This window comes from Tachysurus vachellii, chromosome 23 (genome assembly GCF_030014155.1).
Source record: "Tachysurus vachellii isolate PV-2020 chromosome 23, HZAU_Pvac_v1, whole genome shotgun sequence".
Classification (NCBI taxonomy): Eukaryota; Metazoa; Chordata; class Actinopteri; order Siluriformes; family Bagridae; genus Tachysurus; species Tachysurus vachellii.
Genome location: NC_083482.1, coordinates 4552644 through 4579373, shown reverse-complemented (window position 1 = coordinate 4579373; position 26730 = coordinate 4552644). Strand labels below are relative to the sequence as shown.

The following is a 26730-nucleotide window of genomic DNA, read 5'->3' as shown; positions in this document are numbered from 1 at the left end:
TGTCTTGTGTATAAATGATAGCCACGTTGCTGATGGGAGCGCGGATTCATTAGTTACGTTTAGTCCTTTTCCTTCTCCCCCTGGACTGTTCCGCCAGTCAGCTTTTTTTTGGTGACATCGCTCTGCATTTCTCCGGTAAGGGACGCCGCTCCATTTCTGGTTCCTCCGAGGAGGACGTCGCCTCACCACATTCACGGAGGATGTCACCATCCTAGTTGGGCCCCTTTTTATTTTTTGGTGCCCTGCGGAATCGCCCCACATTTTTCCGGTGAAGGACGCCGCTCCATTTCCGGTTTCTCCGAGGAGGAATTCGCTTCACTTCTTCCGCGGGGGGTGCTGCAGGCCCAAGGCGGAGGATCTTTCCCGCCCTCCTGCCCTTTTCCTCAGTTCGTCGAGGCGAGGGTTTGGCCTCGGTGCATCGGGGGATGCTGCTCGGCCCTACAGCTCGGCGGTGGACGTCACTCGACCCTACAGCTCGGCTGTGGACTTCGCTCGGCCCTTCAGCTCAGATGCGGACGTCGCCTCGGCCCTTCAGCTCGGCTGTGGACGTCGCTCGGCAATCTCTGGCTGCGCCGCCGTGTGCCCTGCTCCCCCCACCTGCCTCGCTGTGAGCCTTGGCTCCCCTCGCCTACCTCGCCGTGGCCCTTGCTCTCCCCTCTGGCCTCGCCGTCGTCCTTGCTCCCCTCACCTGCCAATCGCCGTGTGCCTCCCCCCCGACCTTGTCAGGTTTTGTGGCGCTTCGGGAGCCGCGCCTTAAGGGGGGGTTCTGTCAGGGATCAGCGCGGACTTTTGGACACGTGCGATTGTTTGTTTTTGTCACGTGGCTGAACCGCCTTCGTCTGCTCCTCCCTGTCTCCACACCTGTTCCCTATTGTGTGATTGACCTGTCTTGTGTATAAATGTTAGCCACGTTGCTGATGGGAGCGTGGATTCATTAGTTACGTTTAGTCCTTTGTATGGTCTTCATTATTTATTAAACCCCTATCATTTGAAGCTATCCTGCATACGGGTCTGTCTCCTTCCTTCCGGGGTTGTGACAGGTGGATGGGAGAAAATAAACTTCTGCTTCTTCTCCTTAGTATAAATGCTTGGTATTGAATGAATATTATTTAATCATCATTAAGAAGCAAAAATAAATATGCTAACATGCTAATTCTGCAATTATGTGCTTATAATAACACATTAAAAGCCTACTACTCTTTAGTTAAAGGCTCTTCCTTATCAATCCATGCATCAGTTATGGCAAAAGGAAAACACTATCTGATCATTAAGACCTGAAGCAGGTGTTAAGAAAGCTCTGGATTTATGCAGTCATCCATATCACAAATGCAGTGTTTGATTTCAGAGCAGTTCACATACTGGGAGTGATTCAGAGACTTGTAGAGGAAATTAATTAAAGTGATTAAACTTCCCGATAATGAAACGTGCTGCTTTCAGTGAATGGAATTGATTGAATTCTAATGTAATTGACTCAATGACCCCGTTGTGCATTAGCCATATACCCCTCGGGGTAGTTATTATAGAGTTCTAAAGTCTGCATCTATTTAAATAAATGAAATTTTGCTTCACATACAGTATGAAAGAAAATTTCTTTTTTTTTCAAATAGGAGAACTTTGTTCGTTACTAATTTAATAAGATAAGAGATCTCACCTTTAATAAGTTGACAGCGCAGTGCAAGTAAGAGAGGTAACAGAAAAAAATACACACACACACACACACACACACACATGCACACACATATATATAGTGTGTGTGCATGTGTGTGTGTGTGTGTGTGTGTGTGTGTGTGTCTGTGTGTGTGAAAATTGGCCATAATTGAGACTTTTTTGTTTACCCATTTTTTAAATAATTTCTATAGCTGTTAAGAAACAATACATTAAAGTGGATTATTTATTTACTCACTTGTTGCTTTATTTGTTTGTTTATTTATTTATTCAGTTTGGTTACTTATCTAGTTAGATATTTGGATGTATTCATGGATGGATGGATGGATGGATGGATGGATGGATGGATGGATGGATGGGTAAATCGGTGCATGGATAGTTTGGGTGGTTTGATGTGATGGATGGGTGGTTGGGTGGGGAAGATAGATGGATTGGATGGAAACAAAATAATTCCATTAAAAATGGAAAAGGCAGAGAAGTGTAATAGAGTTTCAGTATTTCGGTTTAGTCTGTCTTCAATGTAAGAAAGTTCTCTTTCTGCTTGCACTGAGATATAAACTGAAAGTTCAGCCTGTGACTATGGAAAATGTATCCAACAGGAAGCTGGTTTATGATAAAAACCATGGAGACTGAATACTGAGCCTCGGGGCAGATGTTGACTGACGGGGTAGTGGGGGATTTATGTTCTTCTGAAGTGACAGAGCGTTCTAGCAGTACCTGTAGTACCTATAGAGGAGAGACAGACATGACGATGATCAGGCTTGAGTATCTCAGAACTTGGATTACAAACATTTCAAATATATTTGTTGTTTTGATGAATCCAAATGCAAATCAAAACCTGTTGAATTCTAAAGTCATGCTAGTAATTACAATATTAACAATCAATAAACAATTAAATAAATACATTTAATATTTTTTCTATCTATATTAATTTCAAGTGGGATTGTTTTAGGATCCCACTCCAAGATTTTTAATAAATGAGGCATCACATTATACTTTTTCCTGGTCTTTGATTTAATACAGGTAGAAGGAGTACACGCAAATTGCTTTAATTGTATTATATATTTGCTTTTCCTAATAAAAATGAGAAGAAAAAAAATGACTGCCTGTGTTCTGTAAAAATGGCATACATGGTTATTTTGTTGTTTTATTTTTGCCTAATATGTCTGCGTCTTGTCTGGCATCATTTCCGCACTATAAACCCCAGTTGTGCAGTAATACTGCAGCGCTTGTTTATTTACCCATATATACACTACGGGCAGTGTAATAAGCTGCTCTTCATGGTGAGCATCACCTCATTTAACTGAAAATAAACAGAGATGATTTGGCTTCATGATGCGTTCTCCTCTGTTTCTTTGCCCCAGAAACTTTATTTGAATCACCGTCATGTTTATCTAAAAAAAACCTTTCTGTGATAGAAGAGACAGCAGTGGCTTTAAAAATACTCAGCATGTGCTGTAATTGGTTGGGATTTAACTTAGCATTTTCAAATAAATCTTCATTCGATGCGTGAATCGCTTTGCTGTGCCATCATTGTGTGGCTTATTAAATATAAAAAAAATGAATTGACGGTGATTCTGAAGACGTCCCTGACGCGTTTATTTAAAGTACAAAGTGACGTCCCGAAGGCAATTTATTGAGTGATTGAGGACAGTATTGCAAAGATGATTGGGAAGGAAACTGGTCTCATCACAAACAGCAGCTTTGTGGCATTATTAGCGCCATGTCTAAAACGTCAGGCTGTTAAGCATCGAGTAGGTCTGTCACTTGCTGTTTGTATGGGAAACAGACATCACTCGGTTTCAGTGTTTTTATCATATACATAAATCTGCCTTAAATATTCAAAACATGGTTTGTGTTTATTCATAGATTATATAGTCAGGTATAATGAGACACTTAGCTCTGTGAGCTCTGTGTGAAGTAAGGATACCAAAGTATACAATGATTTGTTCTCTAAATAACAGAAGATGCATGACACATCAAATAACACCACTTCCATAACTAGAAGTCTAATAAATAATAGGATAGAATAATGCAAAAACAAACAAACATGGACATGATGTGATTTTCATTTGCACTGTCACCAGCACCTAGTCAAGGTCCTTATATGTCTGCGATGGATGTCAAACTGACCAGCTCTGTGACAACTCTGTTTTTAATCTCTGCAGGGAGTCTGGTGAACCTGACATGTCGAGCGTTCTTTGGCTACAGTGGCGATGTGAGCCCACTCATCTACTGGATGAAGGGTGAGAAGTTCATTGAGGACCTGGACGAGAGCCGGATCCGTGAGAGTGAAATCAAGTGAGAAAACTTTTCGATTCAAAGTGACCCGTTGTCTTTAAAATAATATGCTGTAGCACAACTCTGGCATGTGTCCTTGAAGCAGTCTTTAGATAAGCTAAACTATGCATTAATCTCTGCCTTTTATGAGATATTGGAGGGTAAGTGGAACCAAAAAAGGGACTAAAAACAGTTCAGTGTGAGCGCATGGCTCTGATGGTTGTTTTTAGCAATATAACAAGAAATATATGGAATAGAAAATATAACTCAAAATACTTATAGCTTATATTTTGTATTTTGTGTCCTTCAGAAAATCATGTGAGCTGCTCATTTTCAGATCTATATCAATGTTTTATTCTGTGCATTATTCATCACTCAAGTGCAGCATGTAATCCTGATTAGGGTTGGTAAGAAGAAGTCAGGGTAAAAAGTCTTCTGGACAGAGTATGAGCTCTAGCTCTTCTAGCTCTTTCCTTTCATATTTCACAGAGCTTTGCACCCAGCTCACCCCGGTTCACACAATTAAGTCATTCAGTACACTCCAGCTCACACACTTTACTCGTCAAGTGCACAACATCTCATACATCCTTTAGTCATCCAGTACATTCCAACTCACCCAGTCAAGTCATACGGTACAGCCCAGCTCACACAATTGAGTTATCTAGTTTACCACAGCTCACAAACACTAGTAAGACATTTTACTCCAGCTCACACTATCAAGGCATTCAGTATATTTCAGCTCACATACTCAACTCATCTGGTAAACCCCAGCTCACATACTATAGTCATCTGGTAAACCCCAGCTCACATACTATAGTCATCTGGTAAACCCCAGCTCACATACTATAGTCATCTGGTAAACCCCAGCTCACACACTATAGTCATCTGGTAAACCCCAGCTCACATATTATAGTCATCTGGTAAACCCCAGCTCACATACTATAGTCAACTGGTAAACCCCAGCTCACATACTATAGTCATCTGGTAAACCCCAGCTCATATACTATAGTCATCTGGTAAACCCCAGCTCATATACTATAGTCATCTGGTAAACCCCAGCTCACATACTATAGTCATCTGGTAAACCCCAGCTCACACACTATAGTCATCTGGTAAACCCCAGCTCTAGTTTACATACCCTAATCATCTGGTAAACTCTAGTTTACATACCCTAATCATCTGGTAAACTCCAGCTCACATACTCTAATCATATGGTTAACTTCAGTTCATATACCCTAATCATCTGGTAAACTCCAGTTTACATAATCTTATCATCTGGTAAACCCCAGCTCACATACTCTAGTCATCTGCTAAAACTCCTCTTACATATTCCAGTCATCTGGTAAACCCCAGCTCCCACAATCATCATCCAGTTCACCCCAGGTCACATACCATAGTCTACTGATAAACCTCAGCTCCCACAGACAAGACATCTACTACACCCCAGCTCACATAATCTAGTCACTTGGTAAACCCCAGCTCACATACTCTAGTCACCTGGTAAACCCCAGCTCACATACTCTAGTCACCTGGTAAACTCCAGCTCACATGCTCTAGTCATTACCCCATCTAACATACTCATCATCTAGTACACACCATCTCCCATAATTGAGTCATCCAGTACACCCCTGCAAACAGGAGTCTGGTGCTGGAGCTAAATCTAGGTTCAGGGAACTAGCAAATGCAGTTGTGCATGTTTCTTACATCATTCTTAGTCATGGAGAAGCTGTTTTTTTTTGCCATTGACAATGCAGTGTAATAACAACTTTCAGTGTTCTTGTACAGTTTACATTGATTGACTACAGTTTGTAAGTATAGTTGGAGAGCCTAAAAATAGAACATGGTGTTCTACATGGGCCTGTACAAGGCCCCTTTTTATTCACTTTTCATATTACAGTTCAACTGTCAGGTTCAATTTAATTCAATTTCAATTTATTTATTTGTATAGCGCTTTTAACAATTTCCTATTGTCTCAAAGCAGCTTTACAGAAGTATGGACACATAAGAAAGAGAAAAAGAAATAAATATATAATAATAATAAGAAGAAGAACAAAAAATACGAATAAAAATAAATAAGTGAATATATACAATTAAAGTTTAAAATAAAAAAAAAGATTAACTTAAAATTTAAAATACTATATATCTATCCCTATCCCTATTGCGCAAGCCGGAGGTGACGGCAACGGCGACAAGGAAAAACTCCCTGAGATGATAAGAGGAAGAAACCTTGAGAGGAACCAGACTCAGAAGGGAACCTCGTCCTCATTTGGGTGACACTCTACAGTAAATAGTGTAAATGTAATTAATGTCATTTCTACAACAGTTTATAATAGTGCAACCGAGAGCTCCTGAGGAACTAATGGGTTATCGTAAACTCTGAGTGCAGCGCAGACCTGATTGTTAATAAAGACCAGACCATACAGCTGACTGACACAACACTGGTTCAATAGAAGGCATGACAGTCTCCGGGCGGCTTTATTCACAACAATCCCATGAGACACTACCTGACCATGCAGATCAATCGCTGGCAGGGTGACAACCGTGTGATGAGACTCTAGCCAGCGGTAGAACATCAGGTTGACAATTTAGTTAAATTATCAGGAAAACCTAAAATATTTCATAAAGAGAAACCAACCCTTAAAAGCAAATAAGAAATAGTTATGTTAGTATTTTGGGAAATACATCAGTCTACAGTAAGTCTGTTGAGTTCTCCAAGGAGCTTGAAAGCGTTCCCAAAAGCTCAACTTAAGGATTTTGGTGTAACCCTACATTAATTTGATCCCCATGTATCTAATCTCTAAATCTGCTAATTACATTTTTGTGAAACATCTCCAATAAGAATTAAAATAAAATCCTAAAATTCATGCCAAAAACTACTGCATGCTCGCATAATTTCTAGTTTGGAATGTTGTAATATGCTGCTTGTTCAGAATGCAGCAGTACATCTTCAGGTCTGCTGCAGGTTTCAAGAAACCCAGCGCATATTACCACAATTTTATTCAGGTTGCACTGGTGACCTACCAAGTGCTGCACTGACTATAAATCTTGCTAATGACATTTAAAACATTAGCTTTGTGTCTATGTTGTTGGTCTCCTGAAATTATGCAGTCCATCACAAGCACTTTGGTCAGCTGAGGCAGGCCTACCGTTAGTCCAGAGGATCAGTCACAGTTCAGGAGTCAAAGAGTTTTTTTTTTCTGCATAAGTGTTGAAGAGATTAAATCGGCAGCACCACCTAAGTGCCTTTAAATCCAGATTAAAGATGTTAGTTTCATTTGGCCCATACTTAGTCTCAGTGTACTTTAAGACCTATAGATCTGTGCTTTGTTATGGAATGGGGACTTCAATTGTTTACATTTTCTCTTTGGCTCAGTTCACTTTCACAAAGCATACTTATGCAAGTCACATGTGAGGACACTGTCCTCTCAATGGTCAGAGTGCTTCTGTTTATGTTCCAGGTTTCTGCCCATAGCGGTCTTCCTTCAAGATGGATCATCAGCAGCTCTGCAACCTTATTGTGGCTTTCTTTTTAGCTGTAGTCATTATAATTTATCAGTTTGAGCGGGAATCGAGGATTCATTAGGACACTATTGTTTAAATTCACTTGTTTCGGTGTCGTAGATAAGCTGTTATAAATTATTTTAAAACGAAGAGGCGTGCTTTGTTTTTGAATTTCCGAAATTCAATTGAATTACGAACTAGCCACATTTACCTGCTAACTGAATAAAAATGAACTAGACACATTAACCTGCAATTCATGGCGTGTGGCATTTGCCATCAAAACATGCTATGTAACTTGCTATGTACTGCAGTTCCCGTCATCCATTGCTATACAAAATGATTCATTGGGTAGATTGCTTTGTCACCACAAAGTCTACTGAGCTTGTAAGTTTTTTTTTTTTTTTATAAGTAAAGTATTTGAACTAGCTGTACCCCCAGCTCACAGTCTTTAGTCATCCAGTACATTCCAAGTCACAAAACCATATGTTAAACCCCATCTCACACAATTCACCACAGCTTGCAAACACTAGTAAAATATTAAAGCCCAGATCACACAATCAAGGCATTCGGTATACCTCAGCTCACATACTCTAGTTATCTGGTAAACCCCAGGTCACACACTCTAGTCATATGGTAAACCCCAGCTCACACACTCTAGTCATATGGTAAACCCCAGCCCACATACTCAAGTTATCTGGTAAACCCCAGGTCACATACTCTAGTCATCTGGTAAACCCCGGCTCACACACTCTAGTCATCTGGCAAACCCCGGCTCACACACTCTAGTCATCTGGTAAACCCCAGGTCACATACTGTAGTCATCTGGTAAACCCCAGCTCACACACTCTAGTCATCTGGTAAACCCCAGCTCACATACTCTAGTCATCTGGTAAACCCCAGCTCACACACTCTAGTCATATGGTAAACCCCAGCTCACACACTCTAGTCATATGGTAAACCCCAGCTTGCTCACTCTAGTCATATGGTAAACCCCAGCTCGCGCACTCTAGTCATCTGGTAAACCCCAGCCCACATACTCAAGTTATCTGGTAAACCCCAGTTCACATACTCTAGTCATCTGGTAAACCCCGGCTCACACACTCTAATCATCTGGCAAACCCCGGCTCACACACTCTAGTCATCTGGTAAACCCCAGCTCGCACACTCTAGTCATATGGTAAACCCCAGCTCACACACGCTAGTCATCTGGCAAACCCCGGCTCACACGCTCTAGTCATTTAGTAAACCCCAGCTCACATACTATAGTCATCTGGTAAACCCCCAGCTCACATACTCCAGTCATCTGGTAAACCCCAGCTCACACATACTCTAATCGTCTAGCTTGTATTCTAGTGTTTTTATATGTAAAGTTTTTAAACTAGCTGAAGCTAGTGACAGCAGCACAACAGCCCAGTACAGAGATTATGAAACGCATGCACTAATGTACTGTAATGTAACGCAATGTCCCCAGGAATGTATATTAATTTGGTTATGTTTTTGAGATGTTACTAGATTACCATTAATAAGACAGCATCTTGCTTTATACCAAAAATCCTTGTTGTTTTATGGCTCATGTCATCTCTGTCAGCAACCTTATTGAGGGCATACATAGTATCCAACAGTATTTGAATGGATACGCTCACTGGACATGACCACTTTCCATTATTCATTTCAGTTTGCACTGTATTTGCCACTATATTTCATATTCATTCTATACAAAACTCTTGTCCCTATTCATTTTATCACTGTTTACAGTAATTATACTGTTGAGTGTTTGCACTGCACTGCCACTTTAATTCCACTTAAATCAGCCAATCATGTGGCAGCAGAACAATGCAAACAATCCTGCAGATGCAGGTCAAGAGCTTCAGTTATTGTTCACATCAAACATCTCTGTGGCTTTCATCTTGGCATAAATGTTGGAACCAGATGGGCTGGTTTTAGTATTTCAGAAACTGTTGCTCAACAGTTATTTTCACAAACAACAATCTGTAGAGTTTACACTGAAGGGAAAGAAAACTTGAAAAGGAAAAGAAAACTTGTTTATAAAAGAGGTCAGAGGAATAAGGAAAGGTTGGTTCAAGCTGCCAGGACATCTATAGTTACTCAAATAATCACTTTTTACAACCGTCATGAGGAGAAAAGCTTCAACGGCAGAAGCAGAAAACTATGTTAGGTTCCACTCATGAGAGCCAAGAACAGGAATCTGAGGCTATCATGTGCACAGACTTCATCCAGAAGATCAGCAGTTTCTGAAATACTTAAAGCAGCCCTTATGGCACCAACAACCATGATTCAAGTCACAGCGATTATCTATCTATCTATCTATCTATCTATCTATCTATCTATCTATCTATCTATCTATCTATCTATCTATCTATCTATCTATCTATCTATCTATCTATCTATCTATCTATCTATCTATCTATCTATCTATCTATCTATCTATCTGTCTGTCTGTTTCAGAATTAAAGACATCAACATTTTAATTCGTCCATGTTATGTTATTGATACATCATTGCTGTATAAATGAAAGACAATGTTGTGTTTGCAAATTAAATGTCCATGAAGCGTGAATAATAGCAGACCCAGAACAGGCCCTTGTGGCATGCCATATTGTATTTTTGCATATCCAACAGGAAAGATTTAAATTGGTGTGTAATAGGGAAATAGAACCTGAGGCACAGTGAGAACATGAAAACTCTATGCACACAGGCTTTAGGCTGGGATTATATGAATTGGTAGGTTGGTCTCCTGATTGGAAAGTAGTAACTTCAAATCCCAGGACCACCGAGCTGCCACTCCTGGGCCATTGACTGCTCAGTTAAATGTAAGCCACTGTGGATGACGGTGTCTGCCACATGCCATTAATGTAAATGAACTTCTAAACTTGGAGGTGTGTGTAGTATAATATTATATGTATATAAAAGCATAAAAAAATGCAATTTTATTTCTTCTGTTTTCTAGAAAGCATTGTGCATTTCCATTTCACGTATCACATTCATTTCGCTCATTTTTGTTTCATGTTCTTCCATACTCACAAGAAGTCTTGGCTTTCTTGTAAGTCTAAGACACTAATTTATGATAAAATGTCCCATGGCTGCAGTAGAGAAAGTGATTATTGTTTCATTAAACTTGGGCCACATTGAGAAATGAGATAGGGAAGATCTTACAATGAAAAGTCTTTGTTCTTCATGACATTTTTCCCCCTCATTTTTACTTAGTCAATTTATTGACATTTTCAAATTAATTTAAATAACTAAAACATGTCAGTTTGTGCAAGTAGGTGCATGAGCTCCCGTTGTGCACGGCCGGAGTGCACATTGTTCCTTCTTGCTCAGCAAATGGAAACTAATCCAAAGGTTAACCCCAACACACAGTCAGACAGGCAGTGAAAAGAATGAGAAAACGAGGCGGTCAACTGAGTGGCATTTAAGAACCATATTTTTTTTTAGACCAAAAGAGGTGGAGCACCAACAGCACCCTCTATCCTTAGGGAAAATCTGATCAATTAGGGGCTGTGGAGGTGAGTGCTGTGAGGAAGGGTGAAAGAGTGAAAAAGAGAAAATAATAATATGAGAATGGAGGGGGATGTTGTTAGGTGAGATAACTGACAGAGTGGAGTGCATATGTTCACGTATGTTGACTGACAGGTTGACAGGTTCAGGAATAAGCCAGTGAGATTATTGTTGTGTGTGTTTGCGTGTGTGTGCTTGTGATTGTGTGTGTGGGTGTGTACCTTGCAGATCAATCTTTTTTTTTTTAATCATTTCCCCCATCTTCTACTATAGAATTAAAGTTTCATGACAACACTGCAGCTTTATCAACATCCCAACAGCCATAACCTTAACGCTCATAGTGTCTGCCTGTGGGTCTGGGTATTGTACCATACTAACGATCAGAGGGTGTATTTGTACTGCCAGTCTTCCCTGGAGACATGTCAGTCACGCATCGCCTTGAGACTCCTATCCCACATTCCCATTACAGCCTAAAACTCCATTCTCATCCAGCTGTTTATCAGAGAGTCTCTGGAGCCCGGGTTATTACTATTTGGTGGTTGATTATATTTTTGTTTATATGTGTGCATTTTTTTATGTATGTGTGTGTGTGTGTGTGTAGCATTTTTCATATGCCCACCCATCTAAACTGAAAAGATATTATGCATGTTGCTGAGGGTTAGATATTAAATATTTTGATTTATAACCAAGGGCTGTTGCTGTTGCTGCTGCTGCTCTGTGGGAATCTGAATAGTTTCTCTCCCTCTGTGTGTGTGTGATTTTCTTTTCCTGTTCATTGATTGTAGTCAGGGGCTTGAGCTGCCTCATAGCACACACACATACACAGATGCTGGGCTGTCTCAGCGCAGATGAATAAACACCCTGACCTCGCTGGCATTTCCCAACTGCCTTTTTTTTTTCTCCAATGACACTTTAAAGCTAAAGTGTGGCACATGGTCAAGTGCACATTTTAAAAAGTCATCAGCTCCTCAGCAATCCTGCTGTCAGGATAACAAGGGAAAAAAGAAAGAAAGAGAGAGAGAGAGAGAGAGAGAGAGAGAGAGAGAGAGAGAGAGCGGAAGGAAAAAAGATGTCTTACTTTGACTACTATTGTACATTTTGTTCTGCCTGTTTATCAAAGCAATCCTGCATCTACAGTACACTTGCATTAACTGTTTGTAGGCTTAATGATGCCAAAAGGTATGTGCTAAGAAATCACTCAATTACTCTACACAGGTTTTTTCAACACATGAGGGATGAAGGAAGTAGCGTATTTTCATAAAGCTGTCATTTTGTTTTGATTTGTAAGCTACGCGCAGACCTCGCTCGCTTACAGTACAGCTAGAGCTTTATGCGGATTAGAACTTTTGCACTTACACTAAGGAAAGGATTGGTGCGTCAGCAAATCTCTGCAGCACGCTCTTGGAAGTTTGTTAAAACAGATCTTTAGGCGAGTTTGTCATTTTGGCCTCTGGCAATCATGGGAGTTATTAGATTTACCCCAGAAGCAAGTTAACTCAGCATAACATGCTGACATAGAAAAATAACCAATAACTATAACCAGAATAATCCTGCACTAATACCTAAATACTTTAATATGAGCTAATGATTAGTTAAGACACATATTAATCACCAAATAATGAAGAGCTAACCTTAACTACAACATGAGTAGCTTCATGCATGAATAACCACCTGCTTAAGTACATGTATTAATTAACATGAAGAGCTTATGTCGACCCTGCTCTATTAGAAAGAATACATGCCGAACATTTTGAGTGAGTGAGTATTCATATAGATTTGCAGGAGACCTGATTGACATCGACGCAGTCAAAATAAACACTGCAAGACAATAAAAAGGCTGGTTTGAAATGCTGATAAATGAATAAACGTTACTGTATTTATTTCACTCGGGTGGGTAAAAGAGCCTCGAGCCTGAGCCATCCAGAGCATCCAGCGCCATGCAGTGATGTTTGTGCAAATTCTAGGAACTAAAAAAGAAACTGATTTCTTTCTTACCAAGCAGGTTTGATTTGGTTTACTGGCCTCTACATGTTCTTTCAGTAACAAACATGTCCTAACACTTCCTAAGACTCATTCATAAGACTCCTTATGGTGATTAGTACATGCCTTAACTCCTCATTAATATGTTATAAATTAAGGATTCATTTATGTTTTAGTGCAGAATTGTTTACTGTGATTGTAAAGTATTACCAGTTAACTGACTGAGACAATGTCAGGGTGGTTTATTTTTCTGTAACAACAAAGCGTTATATTTCTCTTTATTTCTCTTATACCACAATTTGTTAACAGTTTATTGTTGTGTATCAGCTATATATCATGTTAATAGCTGTTAGCTCTTGCATCATAGTATTTCCCCTATCACCAGACAATAGTTAATGAAAAAATTCATCTTGGAATATTGTTAAGAATCCACACAAGCTGCTTTTGAAGACTTCCTTAACTTCCCTGTGTCTTGATAACTGATTGTTACAAAGCACTGATAATGGCGACTCTAACGTTAAACAGCGATCTCATCAACGTCAACAGTGGGACAAAAGCGTTTATTACAGAAGTGTATCAAAAGTTAGCAGCTGGAAGTGCTGCCTCTGCTGCCGTGAAAGGAAATGAATCCAGCCAACCAATCGCTCTTGATATCAACAGTGATGTGCTATAACACAATGTACCGGAAAGGTAGAGGCATCTTGACACTGTGTTGTATGATGTCCTTTGATTTGCTGGGTTTCACTCTGGATGGCCTCTCATTAGTTTTTAGCTATCAGTGTGTTAGTGTGTTAGGATGTTCCAGACAGTCTCTGCTTCTCCACTATAACAGAATGGGATTTTTATTAGCAGGGGCCGCTCCTGGGTCAGCAGAAAAAGCCCTGAATAGAACGTGTAAGTGACAGGTACACTGGAAGAGTGGACACATTTCAGCCATTATTAGCCCTTCTGCCACGGCCCGCATGCTGCAATTTGTCTGATTTACTCTCGGCGCAAGTGTTGCCAGAGCAGTGGTGATTAATTGTTATTAAACGAACTGGAGTGTCCTCAGGGGAGGACAGGCTACAATACAACGGTGCTCTGGCACTCATCTGTCGTGTGTTATTAATCCGGAGTGATGTGGAAAGCACCACAATGACAGAGGAATTATTTGCAAATAGCACCGAATGTGGAACAGGGACAAGAAGCGAGACCCAGAAGTGATAAGAATCTTCATTTCTTTTATGGAATATTGTGTTGTTTTTTTTTCTTTTCCCCTAACCAGGCTTAGTTTCCATGGTAGCTGCTAAGAAAAGCAGGCTTTTTTCCTTCTCTAAACCGCATTATTGAGTAGTCTTTCCTACTGTGCAAGCAAAATCTCTGTATTCATATAGCCCATGGTGTATTCTTGTGACAGTCCCTTACTGAAATTCTCATTAATACACCGCCTTTACCCTAATCCATTGTGTTATTGGTGTTGCTTGTGACTCAGCCAGATCATTACTGCTGTTTATATTACACGGCGAGTATTGATTTTCAAGTAAGCCATTACAAAGCCGCCTTACGAGGTACCGAATGCTACAACTCCAAAGCCATGCCATCATTAATAGATTATTATAAAAATGTAGCTTATGAAACCAAACCATTTCCAGTACACAGCACTGAGTAATCAAGCATTACTCAAATACTTGGTGAATGGATCACTGGATCAGTTCCTAAATAATAGTGTGCTTTTTTATGCACATGGCTGCTCTTGTAGGACGCTGCGGGATCACCTGGGAGAACAGGAAGTGTCCATTTCTCTGACCATAGATGCCTTAGAAGAAGCTGACCTGGGTAACTACACATGCTTTGTGGAGAACGGGAACGGCAGACGACAAACAAATGTCCTGCTCACCAAGCGCGGTAAGAAACTAGACAGAAAATCACACACACAGACACACACACACGCGCACACACACACTCTCTCTTTTATTTACACATGAATCAGAAGCATTGGAAGTTTGTAGGATGGATCTAAATCTAAATGCTTCTTCGTGGGTGGTTAGAATAACACATACAGGGCAGATGATTATATACAGTACGTGTCAAAAAAACACTGTTCTGCACACTGACTGCAGCATAATGATGTTCATAAAAGATCAACAAAGGTCAAACCCGTCCTATTCCATCACTTCAGACATTCAGCGAATGTGTTTCCTTTTTTTTGACCACATTTCATTGGTTCTGCTAAGAAACACGATTAACCAGTTGGAATTAGTTGAAATGAATTTCTGGCTCCGTCTCGAACTCCGTTGGCAAGCACATGTTTCTCTTAGCACAGAGGCCAAATATCTGTAATGACCCCGATCAAAGCCTGCTGGGTTTTTTTTTTCTTTTAATTTACTCTCTTCTTTTCTTTTAATTTACCTTTTATTTTGATTAGAACAAAAAAAAATCCAGCCAATTTACTTGAGATATCTGCTGATATATAATGTCATTAAACATGATTTAGGGCTTCTCTTTGAATTTAAAAGTCAGTTTCTGGCATCATCTTCAGTGCTTCAGAGCTTGAAACTGTTATATTCGTTCCTCCGAAAGATCTGTATGTAACTCTGATGAAAAAAATTCCACTTGTTTCTGTCTTACGGTTACAGAATAAACACACGTTTGCCAAACTGCAATGTTATTCTTGTTTGCTAAGTGACTTCCTCTGTGCCCTCATCAGCCACTTTTTCAGATTCCTGCTCTCTCTTGCCTTTTAGAGGTACTCTATAATCGAAATCGTTGCACTCTTTCTTTGTCGAGAGGGCTGGATTCACATCTGGAAGGATTGTTAAGGGGCAAAACATTGCAATACAAAGGAAGCAACAAATCCATGGCCACTTTCATCTCTGTTTCGGTTCCGTGGAGAGAACGAGAGCGCATGAGTGGGTAGATTGCATTTAATCTGTTTTGGAGCCATCTATTTTTCACAGCATATTTAGCTGGGCGCAAGCCTGTCCTCTGTGCTGTTGTACGCTGCTCGGCAGGTCCAGCGCCTCAGGGTCTTGTGGTAATGGAATCTCCTGCAGTGTGTGTTCAATGTCAGCGTGGGATGGATGGAGGCCACTTGTGATGCAGCTGTACTGGCACAAAGGCGGTGCCCGGTTTGATACCTGCAGGTAATTTTAATTATGCATCAACAAATGCAGATGCTTTTATCAGGAGTCAAGTGAAACTGCTACAATGCAGCTGTTTGTGTTTCTGAAATCAGGTCAGATGATAAAGGAGAAAAAAATGTAGCACCTCTGCAGAGCGAATATTATTATAAATAATTACATACTATAAGGTAAGCAATGGCGACTCGTTCTTAAGGGCAGAGCAGCAGATAGGACAGATCAGCTTACAATAACTGCTTCAAATAAGCTTCATAAAATCCTAACTCATAAAAAAAATGAAAACTACAGAGTGCTCACTGCCCCATTTACAGTAGCTACTCAGAATTATTCATATTGACTAAGTGATCAAATAAATCAAAATAAAGCTGACTGGGGTAAGAGCCATGCTGCCCCATTCAGGGAAGGAGCAGCAGATAGGACAGATAGTGACAGGGTTGCCAGATTGGACCTGTGGAAAAATCTGGATAAAATCTTGTTTTATAGCAAAAAGAAAGAAAATAAATCTAATATATTGATATCTATGATAATGTATACAGTATGTCAAAGATTAAGGAAATGCGTCATGAATGTTTCGCAAATGTAAATGTAAATGTGGAAATGGGAAACAGAATGGGAAACAAAATTTATTTAAGTCCAGGAATATAATCCAGAATCGAGGTAAAAAAAAAACAAAAAAAAAACAGGCAGTGGTAGAGCGATGTGCCAACAGAGTAACAGAGACAGAAACAAAACAAAAGTAATGCAAAAAAACATAGAAAAGCAACACAATGAGCAAAAGCCTCAGTAGTGCTATACAACAAGGAGATCTGGGCAAATACTTGACATTTTGCATATGGAATGAAAATTCCTTATACTGTAGGTGTGAGAGTGAGGATTAAACACAGGTGTGTTCAGTAGCTGGGTGACCGAGCGTGTGTGTGTGTATGTTGTGGGAAGTGTAGTCCCCGCCGGCCATGTTTGGAGGACGCGGCGTCTGCTGGGAGTTGGAGTTCATGACTGTAGTTCACGTGACAGAGAGGGGGATTTGGAGTGAGTACATCAGAAATCCTTGTGCACCATAATGACCTTCACTGCAAAGCCTGAGAGGAAAAAAAACACTTAGGTCTGCACGGTTCATTTTGAGCTGGAAATTCTGTTGCAATCTGACAAACACATCTACTGTTGGAAAAAATGTCCATCTAAAGCCACTCAAAACATGCTACAGGTTGAGTCTGTATGCTATCGACTACATCAGCCATGTGTTCCAGAGCTGCATCTAGAAGCCTGTAGCATGAGATACATATGATAGCCTTTTGACTTAAATTTATCTGAGTCTTCGTCGTTATTTACGTCGCCCTGCTCCGCCTACATCTCTAATCATGATCTGCTGCTGAAAATAGGTGTCCATGTGACACACACACTAACACACACGTAGGAGAATGAGGTTAAGTGTGCATTTAACATCTTTTTTTTTTTTTTTTAAAGCTGAATTCTCTTGTAGGAGGCCATAACAGGCCCACAAGGCTATAAACCTTACTGTGATTTATGGTTCTTAAATCTTGACCATTTTAACATGTCTCTATATTTTTTAACAAGGCAGAAAGTTGGAGGTCCGGTACTGAGAATTATACTTTATATCTGCCTGGTAAAATATTGAAGGCATCCAGAGGCTGAGAAACAGCCATGATTGACATCTTCTTGTCCATGAACAAAGAGGTGCTTATTAATCTTTGGTATTATAGTGTGTGTGTGTGTGTGTGTGTGTGTGTGTGTGTGTGTGTGTGTGTCAGCGATATGCGTTGAGCATTCTTTCAGATAGCACTGATGGTTCTTATTGAATAAGTCAGATGTGCTTTTCTCAACCAATCAGGATGCCCTCTAAGGAACAACAGCGGTAGACGTTATGAGGATGTTCAATTTCTTGACCTTCTACAGGACAAGCAGTAAGACCTGAGATAAGAAAAGGGAAACAATTTCCAAATATTTCACGTTTCCTCCCTCACAGTGTTAGTTTGATGGTTTGTTTCAAACTTGACTTAACTGTGGAAGCTGTTTTGGACCAGGCTTCAGTTCTAGCTTGTGTGTGTGTGTGTGTGTGTGTGTGTTTGTGTGTGCGTGATATATAGTATTTAACGCTAATTTTGTCCTACACTTGCACCTTATACTTTGTCACTGTTTTTTTCCTTTCTCTCTCAAGGCTTTGTTGATATTGTATGCTAACAATCATGCCAAGTACTTAAAAATTCTCACAAAGATCACTGATGGTTTTTCAGGACTTCAGAACTTCTAAATCTCTGAATAAGTCTAAAGCGATGCTCTGTGCTAGTTGAGCCTATCAAGCTGCATGGACTGTGTACATTTTTATGCTTTATTTCTTACAGAAGAGAAGACTCTCTCTCTCTCTCTCTCTCTCTCTCTCTCTCTCTCACTCGCTCGCTTGATCTCTGCAGTCACACTATATTTAACATTCGACTCATCTTTTCTTTATTTTCTATTCAGCCCCATGTTATGAGCTATCGTGTTTGCTTGGTGGTGTGTCCTGCGTGTTTGTACTGAATGAAAGAAAGCACTGATTTTCTGTATTTTGCTTTATTTAAACCTTAGGCATCTGAGGCATTTGGACGTTTGTTCTTATTTCAGTTCTTTAATGCCAAACGTCTCTTTACGTTTTATCTGCTGAATGAGCCACATGTTTGGGGAAAATCAAGTTTAAACTCTATTAGTAAATCATTTCACTAGAGGGTCACTGCGAATCCATCCTGAGTTCCTCTGACTGATCTACTTCATCTTGTAAAGAAACATTTCTTCGCTGATATCAAGTCAAGTCAAGAAACTTTTATTGTCACTTCAACCATATATAGCTGTTGCAGTACACAGTAAAATGAGACAACGTTTCTCCAGGATCATGATGCTACATAAAACAAAGACAGGGCTAAGGACTTGTATTGTAAGTAGTCTTAGCCACATAAAGTGCAACTGTGCAACCTGGTGCAAACAGTGCAGGACAAGACAAACAAGACAGACAAGACAGTGCAGGACAAAAGACAGTGCAGACACAAAGTTACAAGACAATACAAAAAGTACAAAAAATGCAATACACAAAAGACAATAACAGTAACAGCGCCGACCGACCAGTGTATATACTGTATGTGAATACTGAATGTTCAAACAATATTTCGTGCAGTAACATTAGAATGAACACAATTTCTTAGCACAGTTTCTTATCAATTCTACTGACTCCACACTTGCACACCGCATGAGGGCCCAAAGAACACGATGAGAACGAGAAAAACGGATGAGAATGAGGAGAACGTGGAGACGTCCACAGTCACCAGATATTTTCACCAGATATATATTGAAAATCTATGGGAGGTTTCGGAGTGACGTGTTAGACAGCGCTCTCCATCACCCTTCACGGTCGCGGTGCTGAAGAGCTTTGCTGGTGGTCCGTACGTGACTAAGACGTGTTTTTTTTCCCCTCTTTAATTTGTCACCCATCTGTCCATAAACAGACACTATGTGACACTCACAATCTCAGTCATGCCAGCAGTGTGGGAAGCATGTAAATGTGTCATGACAGAAATGATTAAGCAATTACGGTTATCTTCAACTCCAATAACAACATGACTAACGAAAGACCCTCTACTACACAAATGTGTTTGAGCTTTTGGACAAAGTCAGGTTTATTTCATTTTAGATCATGTGCCTATGTCATTTGTCTATGGGAAACACAGTACAAAGAAAGAAAAGTGACACTGAGAACAAAGTAACGAATGAAGCTCCATGCTATATAAAGAACTATTTAGAAACTTTATAACCTGCAGGTAAAAATGTTCTTTATCCTGTTTGTCCGTGCCTGGATGCTCCAAAAACACTTGCCAGATGGCAGTCTGGGAAACAGCTTGTGTGCTGAGTGACTGAGGTCTGAGGTGATTTTGTGAGCCTTCCTCAGGCACCGTGTCCGGTAGATGTCCTGTAAAGTTGCAAGTCTGTTGTCTGTTGCCTGGGATGAGTTCTGCTGTTCTCAGTACTCTGAGTTTGTGCTTGTGGGTGGAGAAACTGCCATACCGTGCGGTTATACAACCAGTCAGGATGTTCTCCATGGAGCAGAGGTAGAAGTTAGAGGTCAGTGGAAACTTCTTGACCTTCCACAGGACAAGCAAGTTCAACTCAATGATATTAGCAATAAACAAGCGTATGTATGTCAAAATGGTTCACATTTCCTGAGGCACAGTGTAGCATTTTTCTAAATCAATATTAATGGAGATTTAGAAGTTTGGAAACTTTGGTGTTATTGAAAAGGACTACACAAACTCTGGATTTTTTCATTTCAAGCTGTTGTGAGCAGCTCTGACAAGCCTGTAATAATCATTCTCAGTCAGCGCCGTGTCTGTATTTTGCTGTCAAATTGAATTGACGTGTAGCCTCGTACACCAGGCTAGGTTTTGTCCAAACTTCCTTGTGCTGCAACATGTGACACATGAGAGCTGTCCACCAATAGAAGGGAGAGAGTAAGTGTTTAGAGTAAGAGAGTAAGTATCTGTTCTCTGATTGGATAGAAGTGATGCATGCAGAAACTTTATACTCCTGTCGATTTTTGTAGCCAGAGAAATGTACCTGGCATGCAGATTTGAATATTTCAAACCCATTTTTCTAACACTGTAGTGAGCAGAAATCATTAGGGTCTTAAAGCGAGATCGGCAGAGCAGTGGACGATGTTGTGCTCTGAATGTTATTAGGCAGTGAAGCTGTAGAGTGAAGAGTATGGTGTCTTCTTTTCCCATCAGGAGCCTTGATTTGATGCAGCATATGGAAAGGATTTACTCCAGAACTCACAAAAACATCTCTGGAGCTCTTGGCTCTTGGTTCTTAATCTTCTGCTCTGAAGACACGGTGTTCACATCCCGTGCTCAGATGTTTATTTCATGAGTGTAATGCTGCAGTATTAATGGCTTTCAGATCTGCTGCAGCACTGTACTGTCGTCTACATACAAATCTGTACGTTCATTTCATAGTCTCTAAGATGAGGATCGCTGTGAAAGCACTGGGTTGAGTATACACACACACACACACACACACACACACACACACACACACAGAGTTATTACATTATACTTGTTCTTCTGCATTAATGTAAGCAGCCTTCTCTCATTTTTTGCCTCTGTCTCTCTCTTTGTCTCTATCTGTCTCTGTCTGTATCCTTCTTTCTCACTCTGTCTGTGTCCTTCTATCTCATTCTCTCTGTCTCCTCTCTCTCACTGTCTCTCTGTCTTTGTCTCCATCTCTCTCACTCAATCTCTGTCTCTATTTCACCTTCTCTCTCCATCTTCTTCTTCTGTCTGTCTGTCTGTCTGTCTGTCTGTCTGTCTCTCTCTCTCTCTCTCTCTCTCTCTCTGTCTCTGTATCTCTCTGTGTCCTTCTCTCTCACTCAATCTCTGTCTCCTTCATCTTTTTCTTCTTCTTTCTCTTCTTCTTTATTTTCTTCATTTTCTTCTTCTTCTTCTTCTTCTTCTTCTTCTTCTTCTTCTTCTTCTTCTTCTTCTTCTCTCTCTCTCTCTCTCTCTCTCTCTCTCTCTCTCTCTCTCTCTCTCTCTCTCTCTCTCTCTCTCTCTCTCTCTCTCTCTTTCTCCTGCTCAAAGCATGTAGCTTTAAGAGCCCTTCAGCCGCAGAGAGTCTGAAAAATAGGCCATCTAATTAGAGGATGTGTTCAAATTAGAGAACAAAAGCTGCTTTGAAGATGCATTTCTACCTGTTACATATTGCTTTCTCTTTAAAACTTAATTAGCCACTGCGCTCATCCATGCTATAATTTGTGCCATTTGAAAGAATGACCCTATTCCCTTTTTTCCCTGTTTAATAGCCGTTAGGAGTAATGAACTTTTCCTCTCAGAGGTAATTGTGTATCTTAATGCTCACTATTGACTTCTGAATCAGGTTTTACTCGATTGTTTGGATATTTGGATTTTATTTTCTTTAAACAGTGCTTGAGTTTCTAAAGATTTTCTGAAATAGCAGTTCATTGTCATATCTGGATGGAGTGATGATGTGAATGGTCTGGATGGTGTGGTGGCATTAATGGTCTGGATGTTGTGATAGTGTGGATGGTGTGGATGGTGTGATGGTGTGATGGTGTGGATGTGTGATGGTCTGGATTGTGTGATGGTGTGGATGGTGTGATGGTGTGGATTGTGTGATGGTGTGATGGTGTGGATGTGTGATGGTCTGGATTGTGTGATGGTGTGATGGTGTGGATGTGTGATGGTGTGATGGTGTGGATGTGTGATGGTCTGGATTGTGTGATGGTGTGATGGTCTGGATTGTGTGATGGTGTGGATTGTGTGATGGTAAGATGATGTGATGATGTGATGGTGTGAATGGCGTGGATTGTGTGATTGTGTGAATTGTGTGGATGGTGCTAATGTTCTGGATGGTGTGATGACGTTAATGGTCTGGATGGCGTGATGGATATGGTCTGGATGGTGTTAATGGTGTGGATGGTGTAAATGGAGTTTTCATATTAAGAATGAATGAAAGAATGAATGGATGAATGAACAGGTTATGCAGCAAGATTCATTTTTATTTATTTATTTATTTTTCTTATTTTTTAGGAAGATTGACACACCTAAATCCTCTGCTTTTCTTTCTTCTCTTTCCTAGTCCACTGAGTGACCTGCTCCACTGTAAACCTGGGTTTTTATTTAAAGTGTCAGTGTCACTGTTATCTAAGCATGTGTTGTCCTGCCACTTCTGCCTGCGTTCTTTCGATAATTGTTCCATCACTTGGCACAGACAGCACCTATAATAAGTTATTAATGGCACCAGAGGTGTCTATGCTGACATCTTGTGCTTGCTTTTCCAGCACATTAGGCAGCCTGCTCATTTTGTGAGTGCAGAGTAAAGATGGCTGTACGTGACGGCATAAAACACACAAGAATGTGGCTGCGTTTAGCGTTTAAATCAAATTCATCCTGAACTGATGGCAGAGACGATGGTAAAATAATAATAAAATGCACAGGTTTGAGTAGCGCATTCGACTCCCAGCATGTGAACTGTTTCCCTATGCGAGCTTTAAACAAAGCATTATTTATTTTTTTTCTTCTCAGCGAAACAAGCACACAAGATGCATTCGGTGTGTCAGGAAGGCAAATCAGTGAGCTCTTTTTCCATTTGCATGACACTAAGCCTCCAATCAAACCTCATCCATCTTCTCTCTCTCTCTCTCTCTTTCTCTCTCACTCTCTATATCTCTCTCCTTTCAGCGTCATTCCTGAGTCATTCCTGCGTTCTCCTTTCCTAGAAGAAAGCAAATATCAGTGACTGATTCCTCAGCAGCCGCTGTCCAAATATCAGCTCTGACAGATCGAGATGGCAGCAGCTCCATCTGAGAGAGAGAGAGAGAGAGAGAGAGAGAGAGAGGGAGAAAGGAATGATGAATCACACAACACCAAGTGGCTTTGTAAAATCTATTGGCACATAAGTGAAGCATAGACCTGCCAGTTCAAAGATAATTTGTCTTAATCTACACAGTGGTCAGAAGGAGAAAGAAAGAGCGATGAACAAAAATAAGGGTGGTGGGTGGGTGGCGGGGGTGCTGAGAGCAGTGGTGATGGACATATTGGTGATGGACATGGCAGATATGGTTAGAACACAACAAGATCTTCGGAAGGGAAATAATAAAGAGGGGAGTGAGTGGAGAATAAGAGGAGGATTGGAACAGGAGCTAGATGAAGTTAGTAATGTAGTGTGGCTCTAAGAACCACTTTAAGCTTTTATGCCTATACAGATACTGTGTGTGTATGTGTGCGTGTGCATGTGCGCGTGCGTGTGGGTGTGGGTGTGTGTGCGTGTGTGTCTATCTTTTGCTTTTCTGGCCATTGTGGTCTGAAACAGGCTTCTAGGATGGATCATGCTTGTACAGGTTTATGTGATGGATTGCGACAAATACAGTCCGTAGTAGAACAAGCAAACATTAGTCAGGTGATGGGCCATGCCTAGAGTCTGAACAATTTAGCAGCATAATATAAAAGAATCTAGACACACACACACACACGGACGCACACTAGCAAATCCAGCTTCTATTTACCCTCTATATTTTGTCTGATCGCTACACGTATCCTAGCAGGAGTCGTATTGGAAACTGGCAATTGAAGCCATGATGAGTTAAACCTTAAATCGATTTTCCTTAAGTGGTTTGCAGGATTTGGACCATTGCAATTCGTTCTTCGGAAAAAAGCAACACAAGTGTGCTTCTTTCACATGGGAAAATGTGCCTTAACTATGTCTAATTGGCAGAATGGCTTACATCCTTCTCTGCATGACTTCCTCAGGTCGGGTGTCGCCCTCCCTCTGTATTACAGTCCGACGCCGGAATATTCCCTTGCTCAGCTTTTACTGTTGGGTGTTGTTGCGGCCACTGGAATGATGGATCACGAAGCTGCAAGAAAAGTTCGATTATCTATGAAACTGGCTGCTTGAACACTAATCATTTGATCCTAGTTGGATCCAGAGAAAGCTGCTCACAAACAGCGATTCCATTTACTACACTGTGTGTGGGTATGTGTGTGTATGGACTGGGGGGTGGTTGAGATGGGGTCTGGTGTCAAGGGAGAGCAGCATCTAATAAGCTTCTAACAGAGCAGCTACCTAAAGAAGTGCTGTGGAGTCTTTTTTCTCAGTCAATTGTTAATTCAATAGAGACGGTGTTGTGCAAGTTGTGAGTAAGTCTCTCTTCTCTTTTCTTCTTGTCTCTCTCTCTCTTTCTCTCTCTCTGTCTTTCAGCAGAGCTCATGTACACAGTGGAGCTGGCTGGTGGACTGGGTGCCATCCTCATCTTACTCGTCTTCTTGGTCACGCTGTATAAGTGCTACAGAATTGAGCTCATGCTCTTTTATAGGAACCACTTCGGCAGCGAGGACGTGGACGGCGGTAAGACAGTGATGAGTTAAGGCTTCTATACGCTTTACCAATAGAAGCAACAATTTTGTTTTTCTTTCACTACATTAATTTTACTGACTGTTGAGTATAAAATTTATTATGATAAACACAATAAGCAAGATGCAACATTCACATATACGGTGATTTCATAACTGCAAGTCACTGAACTGAACCTACGACTGGTTGCCATTGTAATAACGTTTATCAATGAGTGGCGCTAAAATGGCTTCTCTCCTATTGGCTGCACAAGTTGCTCCATATTTGCATACAGTTCAACTTTGAACCGTTAACCTTGCGGAACATCTGCACCTAGTCGGCAATGGTTGTCATCGCTCAAGTCTCTGGAGTTCACAGCTCTGACTGTAAATGAATGAACCCCCGGTTGTTTTGTAGCTGTGAGTCACTGTAGAAAATCTAAAAATATTTGAAGCTTTATATAGTGCTGTTGCATTCCACTGTAATCTGACTTTCAGGTCTATGGCACATCCATGACATGATGAGATGTGGGGCTATTGTACCTGTAAGTGGAACTTAACACCATTGGGACAGGGGACACTGAAGACAGAAGAGCATAGGAAAAAAAAAAGAAACTATTTGTATATAGACCTTATATATTGACCTTAAATTTTGTTTTTAATATTCTGTTTCTATTTCACTTTGATTCCATTTAATTATTTTTACATGTGTTTTTCCTCTGTTTGATTTATTAAATTTCATGGTACTAGTACAGTATATTCCTTTATTTATTTATTTATTATTCTTTTTCAATATCCATTTTAATATTTTTCCTCTTTCTTTTACAGAATATTTTATATATTTTTATTTTATTATTTTTTTTTTTTACTATTTTATTCCCCTTCTATTTTTATTCTATTTGTCTCTTTTTTATTTTGTTTAATTTTTTTTTTTTCAGAGCTCATCTGAAATTATGCTGTTGATGGATCCAAATGTTGCAGAATGTACCTACTAGTTAAAGTTTTCTATTAAATTCTGTCCTGAGACATTTGTCTACCACTTTATTAAGAACACCTATATGCAGTTTTTCAGTTCAGTATGTCACATGACAGCAGATAAGTGCAGAACTTCATGCAGATACAGATAAAAAGCTCAAGAGCTTCATTTAATGTTCTCATCAAACATCAGAATGGGTAGAAAATGGGATGTCAGGTACTGTGAGTCTGGCACGGTTGATGGTGGATTGAGTATTCCAGGAGGTCCTGCTGATCTCCTCAGGTACTGATGATAAGAAAGTTCTGCAGGTGGAAACACCTCGTTGATGAGATGACAGGAAGGATATGGTGAATAATCGCTCTTCACATGTGCCAGGCAGAAAAGCATCTCATGGTGGATGGAATATACCCATATAACTATATACATATCATTAGTCATTATACTGTGTTCATGTGCTCTATTTTTTACATATATTTTTTCTTATTATTTTTTATGTTGGATTTTTTTTCCTCTGTTCTTTACTTTTCATTAGCTAATATTTTATATTTATTTTAATTTCTATTTTTTTATTGTTTTTATTCCATTGACTCTACATTATTTTATATTTCTTTTATATATCTATATTTCCTCTGTTCTTTAGAGATAAATCAATTTTATTTTACATCTATTTATTTTTTTTTTTTACCTTTAATTGCCATTTTAGCTTTTTGAATTTTGTTCTGTTCCTCTTCTTTTTTCTATAATGTGACTATTTTCATATACACACAGTCATAAAAAAACATTTCTGTTCTGTCCATTTGTAC

General features: G+C 40.0%; 1 protein-coding gene across 1 annotated transcript in view; it reads left to right on the top strand.

The window, feature by feature from the left end:
- LOC132839025 (interleukin-1 receptor accessory protein-like 1-B) overlaps nucleotides 1–26730 on the top strand; it is a 331182-nt gene that overhangs the window by 277416 nt on the left and 27036 nt on the right. Inside the window, exons 7-9 of the mRNA XM_060859755.1 lie at nucleotides 3834–3966; nucleotides 14683–14828; nucleotides 24824–24967. Coding sequence (XP_060715738.1) covers nucleotides 3834–3966; nucleotides 14683–14828; nucleotides 24824–24967 — 423 coding nt within the window. The remainder of the gene's footprint in view (nucleotides 1–3833; nucleotides 3967–14682; nucleotides 14829–24823; nucleotides 24968–26730) is intronic.